The sequence below is a fragment of the Chrysochloris asiatica genome, unplaced genomic scaffold (assembly GCF_000296735.1).
Source record: "Chrysochloris asiatica unplaced genomic scaffold, ChrAsi1.0 scaffold00339, whole genome shotgun sequence".
Lineage (NCBI taxonomy): Eukaryota > Metazoa > Chordata > Mammalia > Afrosoricida > Chrysochloridae > Chrysochloris > Chrysochloris asiatica.
In genome coordinates, this window is record NW_006408857.1 from 280,488 (window position 1) to 289,214 (window position 8,727).

At 38.9% G+C, this 8,727-nt stretch overlaps 1 protein-coding gene across 1 annotated transcript; it reads right to left on the reverse strand.

Moving 5' to 3' along the window:
- Positions 1-4,399: 4,399 nt before the first annotated feature.
- Positions 4,400-5,353, reverse strand: LOC102826861 (olfactory receptor 5AP2-like). Its single transcript, XM_006875735.1, has one exon. The coding sequence runs from the start codon at positions 5,351-5,353 to the stop codon at positions 4,400-4,402; it is 954 nt and encodes a 317-aa protein (XP_006875797.1).
- Between the last annotated feature and the right edge of the window lie 3,374 nt (positions 5,354-8,727).

The following is an 8,727-nucleotide window of genomic DNA, read 5'->3' on the forward strand; positions in this document are numbered from 1 at the left end:
AAACACAAGGTTGCTGGTTCAAACCCACCAGCCACTCCTCGGAAACCCTATACAAACAACGTTGCTTTGAGTCAGAACCAACTCAATGGCCCTCAGTAACACCAACAACATTTTTATAGATGTTGTCCTCTTTCACTTCAAGTGTAAGCTAATAAAATACAACAATAAAGACTATTTGTAATAATACATACAAAAATAAATATTTTAAGCTAGTGACATGTAAATGTGGTACTTAGGTGCAGTTTGTGTTAGCTGGACAAAATGTATGATCATTTTATAGGTATCTGACCATCATAACCAAGTGAAGAAAGTTAATTTATTAATCTTTTCATGAATCCAGAGTGTCAGATTTTAGATTCAATATATAAATTTAGAACTCATGTGGGAGGCTATCGCAAGAGATACAAATTTGGAGATAATTATAAACTTCTTAAATCACCTGAGAAATAGGCATAGATGGAAATCAGATATTAGCAGGTAAGCCTTTTGTCCCAAGATTTAGTGGTTCATAATTAGAAGGAGAAAGAACAAGAAAAGATGACTGAGAAGAACTGACTGTTGAGGATGGAACAAAACAACCAGAAGGGTATGGTGATATAGAAGCCTAGAGGGGTATGTTTCAAGATTGATGGAAGCATTAATTGTGGCAAATCATCCTGAGCTATCAAATGAAAGTAAGAAAATAAAGCAGTCTTTGGTTGTGGGTGTGTGTAAATCTTCTGTGTTCTTTAGAGTCAACGAATGAATTATTGGTATAAAAAAACACAATTGAAGTGTGTTCAAGAGTGAATTTGCCTTAAGAAAGTAGGGACAATGACTAGAATATTTCTTTTAAGTAGATTAATTATAAAGGGTAGCAGAGAAATAGATTGGTGACTGGATGGTGCTTTCAATCAAACAAATTAAAATAGGTGATACTAGACCATAACTGTAAATGAGAAAGGAAATTGCACTTGAGTTGAGAAACTAATGCTTGTGGAGAATAGATGCATAATTTGAAAAGTAGGATCTTTGGAAAGCTTTAAATATGTGTAGGAGCTCATTTTAAACATTACCAGTATGATGGGGCCTATGGTGTCCTTCTCCAGCAACTGGTCCCTCTTGACAACATGTCCAAAGTATGAGAGACAAAGCTGGGTCATCTGGGCCTCCAAGGAGCACTCTGGCTGTACTTCTTCCAAAACGGATCTACTGGTTCTTTTGGCAGCCTATGGCACTTTCAATATTCTCCTCCAACACCATAACTCAGAAACACTGGAGAAGGATATCATGTGTGGTAAGGTGGAGGGTCAGAGAAAAAGAGGAAGATCCCCAACGAGATGGACTGGCCAAGTGGCAGCATCGATGGACTCAAGCGTGGCAACAGTAGTGAGGTTGGCCCAGGATTGGGCAGTGTTTCATTCTGCTGTGCATAAGGTCACTATGGGTTGGTACTGACTCGATGGCACCCAACAACAACAACATGGTGTCCTGGTGTGGTGCTGTGGGTTATGTAATGCACCAGACTGCCAAGCTGTTTGAACGTCAAGGTCGGCAGTTCAAGCTCACCAGCTATTCCTCATAAACCCTATACAGGGTCACTATGGGTCAAAATTGACTCGACATTACTTAACAACAACAACAATGTATACATAGATAATATCAGGGCAATCTTATCAAATTGTTTATACTTGGAAGGATGGAATATGAAATAATAGTGCTGCTGTAGGATAAGCACTGACTGAACTGCTATTCAAAAGATTGCCAGTTCAAACCCACCAGTCTCTCCTTAGAAACCCTGTGAGAGGTCACTATGAGTCAGAACCAACTCAACAGCACTTAACAACAGAAAAAGTCAGGAACAGAGAATGGATTGCTGAGGGTTTCCTTTAATTACATTAAGCATCTGAAGTGGAGAACCAGAGTGAAGAGACAAATTTACATGAGTTACAGTTTAGTCAAGTTGGTAGAATGGAGGGAAATTGGAACTATAGGTTGAGTGTGATTGTGCATGAATGACTATATCAGGGCATCAAATCTCAACTGGGCAATAAGTGCATATGGAAGTAGTGATAAATAATGATAAAGATGTATTTTCCTTAGATTGGTTAGTAAGAAACATTAAATGGTAGATATTATAGGAGATAACTAGAAAGAAAAATATGAAGTGAAGAGTGTCAGGCATGATGTAGTTTGGGGTGTCTTTGAGAGAAAGTGGAAGCTATGAGGAAATGGGAGGACTGCTCCCATGCTTATAGGAGATGGGGTGGATGAGATGAATTAGCATCTCCTTTTTGATCTCTTAACAAAGTTTGCAGGGGTTAGAGATGTTTCTCTTAACAAATTTTTCATGATCTACTATCTCGCTCATGATCTGCAGTGGATAGTGGAAATGGAAAAAAAAAACAGAGACTACACATCTGCTTGATTTCCAAATAATTACTTAGACACCATTTGCCTTGCCATCTCATCAAAGAAAGATTGTATTCCATTTCTCTAATATTTATAACCTTCCATCCACTCCAAAGAATAATAGATCATTTTCAATGTTTGTTAAAAGCTATGTAAAACCTTGAGTGAGGGGAAGATAAAAGTTAAAGTTCAGTGACTGTTGTTGCAGTTGTTAAGTGACATTGAGTAGGTTCTGACCCATAGTTACCCTATATAAGGGTTCCAAGAGTGGCTGGTGGGTTTGAACCAACTCAAGATATACCTGTATGCTTTGATTCCCATATTTTCTATACTATCTAATAGAAACTTTTTTTTTGTTTTTTCAATTTGGTACTCTTAGCATTCATATTATGGAGTCCTGGTATGGCGCTGTGGGTTGATGCGCTGGAATTCAAAGTTGTCTTGAAATCCAACGTTGGCAGTACTCCTCAAAAACCCTATACAAGGTTGCTATGAGTATGGACCAATTCTATGGTGCTTAACAACAACAACATCCATATTGGAGTACTGGTGCAATGCTGAAGGATAAAGCACTGGACCGCAAGATCCGTTTGAGCCACAGATCGGCAGTTCAAACTCACTAGCCTCTCCTCAGTAACCCTATACAGGGTCATTGAGTTGAAACTGATTCAACAGCACTTAAAAACCACAAAGTATTCATATGATGCATTGAGCTATGGTGTTGGAGAATACTGTTAAAAGTACTCTGGACTGTCACAAGAACAAAGAAATCTGTGTTGGAAGACATACAACCAGAATGTTCCTTAGAAGCTAAGATGAGCAGACTTCATCTCTCATACTTAAGACATATTATCTGGAGGGACCAGCTCCTGGAAAAGGACATTATACTTGGTAAACTTGAAAGTCAACAGAAAAGAGGGATACCCCCAATGAGATGAATTGGCACAGAGGCAACTGAAATGAGCTCAAGCATAACAATGATTGTGAGGTTAGAACAGGATCAGATAGTGTTTCGTTCTGTTGTGCATGAATTGGAACTGACTGAACACTAGAGAGCATGTAACAAGCATTCATATGAATAGGATAACTGTTGTTCATTATTGTTGTTGTTGTTGTTAAGTGCCATCGAGTCGGTTCCAACCCATAGAGACCCTGTACAGGGTTTCCAAGGGTGTAAATCTTTACGGGAGTAGAAAGCCTCATCTTTCTCCCGCGGAGCGGCTGGTAGTTTCGAACCCTGACCTTAAGGTTCGCAGCCCGATTCGTAACCACTACGCTACCAGAGATCATTATAGTGATGCTGTAATGTATCTCCCAGATGTTCCTTTCGGGGTAGAAATATCTTCATCTGCCAGATATATTGACAGTCAGTGATTCACAGCTGATTTCTTCTCTGGGAATTTCCTTGTGCTTTAAGGAATTGTCTTGTCCAAGATTATGTTCCTTCTAAGTGGTTAACCTGCATCTAGAACTAGTCATTGTGGATGCAAAGGTCTTTTTTATCACAGGTTTAGTCATACCTGAAGTTCTTCCCTAGTCCCTGAGCTCCAGGATACTTGGTGAAAGCAGACAAATACTAGGCTGAGTCCTCATTGCAACTTTATCAGTATTCAACTTCTACCAATCCTGCTTCCATTCCTACCTTACATTTATTGTTCCTGGAAACATTCTGCAATAATTCTTGGGGCATATAAGTGTTTTTGTTTTGCTTTGTTTTTTGTTTTTTTTCTGAGTCAGTTTTCCTGGAATATGACTTAATATTAAAGTTAGCACGAACTAAATATAGAAGTTAGAAAACAGACCCAGGACTGCCATTCCAAAAGTTTAAATATCCTACCAGATTCTGCCTACATTAGATAGACTCACGTGCAAATGTTTAAGATATTGTGAGAGCAAGCAAGACCATTTTAAATTATTTATCTTAATACAAGTAAAGATCTTAAGCCATTAGAAATATAATCAATAAGACAGATGTTGATCTACACAGCAGGGTGATTTTAACATAGCTTCACAGTATGCTTTTCTGTAAGACCTTCTTTACAGCCTCTTTCACATCCTTATTTTTCAAACTATAGATGAGGGGGTTCAGCATAGGGATCACTACTGTATAAAAGACTGAAACAACCTTGTCCTGCTCCATTGAGTAGCTAGATGTTGGGCGCAAGTACATGAAAAGAATTGTCCCAAAAAATATGGTGACAGCAGTGAGGTGGGAGGCACAGGTGGAGAAGGCTTTGTACCTGCCTTCTATTGAGGACATCCTTAAGATGGCAATCAGGATGCACAGGTAGGAAATAAGAACAATCATAACGCAGCTGATGACATTAAAACTGGAGAAAGCCATGATCACAATGCCATTGATGTGTGTGTCAGAACACGAGATTTTAAGCAGTGGTGGAGTGTCACAGTAGAAATGGTTGATCCTATTAGATCCACAGAAAGACAATGTAAAAGTCATCCCTGTGTGGATGGCTGCATTCCCAAAGCCTGCAAGGAATGAGGTAGCCACTAGTAGAAAGCAAATTCTCCCAGACATGAGAACTGGGTAAAGCAGAGGGTTCCAAATGGCTGCATATCGGTCATATGCCATCATGGCTAACAGGAAACATTCAGTCCCTAGGAAGGAGCCAAAGAAGTAGAACTGGGCAGCACATCCATTGAAAGAAATGGCTTTATTCTCAGCCACAAGGTTCACCAGCATCTTGGGAGTCACAGAAGAAGAGTAGGATGCATCAACAAAGGAAAGGCTGCTGAGGAAAAAGTACATAGGAGTGTGGAGAGAGGGATTTATCTTAATAAGCATGATCATCCCCAAATTGCCTACCATAGTAGCCATATAAATTAATAGAAACAACACAAAAAGGATAACTTGTAGATCTGGGTTGTCGGAGAGTCCTAAGAGAATAAATTCTTTCACTTTTGTTTGATTTCCACCTAAAACTTCTTCCATGTATCTTGTCATCTGTTCTGGGGTAAGAGAGAAAACAAAACACGGTATTTAGTGGGATGAACATGTAATGAAGATCCAAAAGTCTTATTACTGTCACCTACACATGTTCCATGGAAGAAAGATAAGGCTTTCTGCTCCTGTAAAGATTTACAGCCTCAGAAACCCTGTACAGGGTCACTATAAGTTGGAACCGACTCCACGGCACATAACAACCACCACCACCACACATATGTACCCTAACAGAAGAGTGAATAATAGAAAGCATAATAGAAAGTATACTGAGCATAATTTCAAATCTAAAATCCTCCATATGACTACTACTGTTTTTGTTCAACTAACAGTAATCATTAATCACAAACTAAAATCCCTTCTGTCGTTAACAATTTATTGAGTAATTACAGGTAAATATCCTTATGATGTGGTGCTCTAGAACCAGCACTGTACTGTGAGCCACAAGGTCAGTAGTTCAAACCCACCAGCTACTCCTTGGAAACCTTATAGTGGGTCACTATGAGTTGAAACCAACTTCAGTACATTTAGCAACGATATCTTTATGATTTCACTCATTATTTATGAAAAAACAATTCATATGTAATCATACTCTGTTGTCGAGAACCGGCCTCAACATGGGGGTTCGGTTCACGAAGTAGGGAGATCTGGCGGTGACAGAAATAGAGAAAGAATACACACAAAGACGCAACAAGAGAGACAAAGAGACACCCCGAAACTAGAGTGGATGTGAAACTGGCGGGCAGACCCTGGACTACAGGCATCGTGGCCCCTGCAGGCAGCAAATGCACAGCCCTGCAGGCAGTAACACACAGCCAGCCCTGCAGGCAGTAATGCACAGCCAGCCCTGTAGGCAGTATAGCATGCGGGCTTCAGTCTGCGCCTCCTTTTTATTTCAGGGAGGAGATTTACACAAAGGAAGGCGGGGTTTATTAAGACAGGGTACAGAAGTGAAATATGATTAATCGTTCAAAACAGGACACAATGATTTACAGGAATCAAATTCTAAAACATATATCACATATTGTCTTGATAATCTAACATCCTTAATTTTCTAGAAATTCAAGCAAATTGTTATATAGTACTTTCTAGGTTCGAATCCCAAGACAGCAACTCGAGGTTTCTCAAGGCTAATTAACATACCTATATCACCTAATCTTCAGTGAGTAAAGGATTCAAAAGGTCTGAAAGGAGTCCAGCTGTTTCGGCTGCCTGGCCGGCCAAGGCTTGTAGGAGGAAGAAGGATGCCTAGCTTAATGGTCTGCACCTGGGGACGAACTGAGAAGGCTGACACTATTATTCTTTGGACAAAACCCTGGAAGCCGCCAATCTACTTTGGGTGAATTCCTTAGGGGAATTTTTCTCCAGCGTCTCCCAGCAAACTTGCCCTAGGAACTTTTAGGCCTCGGCTTTAGAAGAAGTTTTTGTTTTAATATTTGTCCATGGGTATCAAGGGCTCATGTATTAAGTTAATATCAAACATAACTGAATAATCTGATAAAGAAAAGCCATGTTTGCCAGGTGGCCAGAGTTTGTTCCTCAGAGAGATTTGTTCCCAGAACCTTAAGCACTGCCAACACAGTGGAGACATTAAGAGAGGCACATAATAAACCATTTTCTCAGAAGCTACAATTACTGGAGTTAAAAGCATAGAATGAAATAATAGGACTAAAGGAAATTACACAGAGCTAGCCCAATAGTGAGTTCGTAAAAGCCAATGAACCCAGGACTTACGGAGGTTACTTCCTTGGGCCCTCAGGGTCCCTGGCTAGCAAGCCTGAGTGGTGCCACTGTGTTGGTTTTTCATCCATGACACAGGGCCTCAACATCTCAGTGATTGCGGTCTGCAACACTCTGTAGACATAACTTCTGAAGAAATATGATAGAATTAATTAAAATCACTGAATATTTATCCTCACTATTAATGAAATACATATACAAGATTATATATCAGAAAAAGGAATTAACAATCACAAGGAAAAGATTTGAATCCCTGTAGGGTATGGGGAATGCTAAAATTGATGACCAAGGAAAAACAAAAGGAGTGTCCCATGCAATTTAGCATGGTTCCAATCCCAACATAACTAACCAGAATCAGCATCTACCTAATTTTTTTTTAAAAAGTCATTAAAATCCTGAGAATTTTCAATAGTACTTGTAATATTTTAAGAATCAGAGTATAAGAAAATCATGCATTTCTCAGATAAAAGGGATACAACTAGCCAAGGCAATGCAAACTCCCACCCAACAGCCAGGTTTTCTAGATCACAACAGAACCAGAAATTACCACAAAAACCACTTGCCATTGTCCAAACAACGTATCGAATGAAAATAAATTCACTCCTGGCAAGGAATTGTTGTTGTGTGCCATTGAGTAGGTTCCAACTCATAGTGACCCTGTGTAGGGTTTCTGAGAGCAGCGTGAACTTCTGACCTTGAGGTTACTAGTCCAGTGCTTATTCTGCAATGCCACACCAGGTCCCTTTGTAAATGCTAAAACAAGACTTTTTAAAAATTGAATAACTATTTTTGAAGCCTAAATATCCCTTTTATTTTCAAAATATTAGTCATCAATTTTTAGTAATAATAAAGAACAATTTATACCAAATTATATTCATCTGAGGTGTTTGAACATCAATGTTCAAGCAAAAAATATTTACTCCTTTATAGGAAACAGTCATGGAATCCCTATGGGGAGAAAAATACTAGCCTCTTATTTCTCCACAATTTACTTCACACAAAAAGACAAGGGTGCAAAATCTAGAAAGATCTGTGTTAAGAAAAGGCCCCACCAATGTTGTGCCCCAACAAGCTGTCACTTCAGCACAGAATGATAAACAGACAGAAATGATGATCTAAGAAATCAGAAAGCATTAGATTCAGGAGCCCTTCTTTAAAGTAACTCATGATCAAATATAGCCAATGAAGAATCCAATAGAAAAATAGTACTTAAAAAACTGAACATTGAATACATGTAAGTCTGTGAAAAGTATGGTTTCAGAATATAATTTTGCTATTATAAATGTAAAAAAATTGAAAATAATTATATAGTATATACAATTAAGAAGGCTGTGAAATATAAGGACAGAAGTACTAAATCTTGAAGCAAAGCATTACTTGATTTTTCTTAAATTGAAACATGGGACAAAGTAACACAATACCTTTGGTAACATTGGGCATAAAAGTCAACTGAACAAGGTTGTAGAGAAGGGTGGGCAAGAACCAGTTGCACTCTCATACAGAGAAGCGTCTATATATTCTCCACTGGTTTCCATTGGAATAGAGGAACTTGATAGCCTGTCTAGTTACCCAGTGCTTCCATAACACAAATATCACAAGTGCGTGGCCTGAAAGAACAGAAATCTGTTCTCTCACAG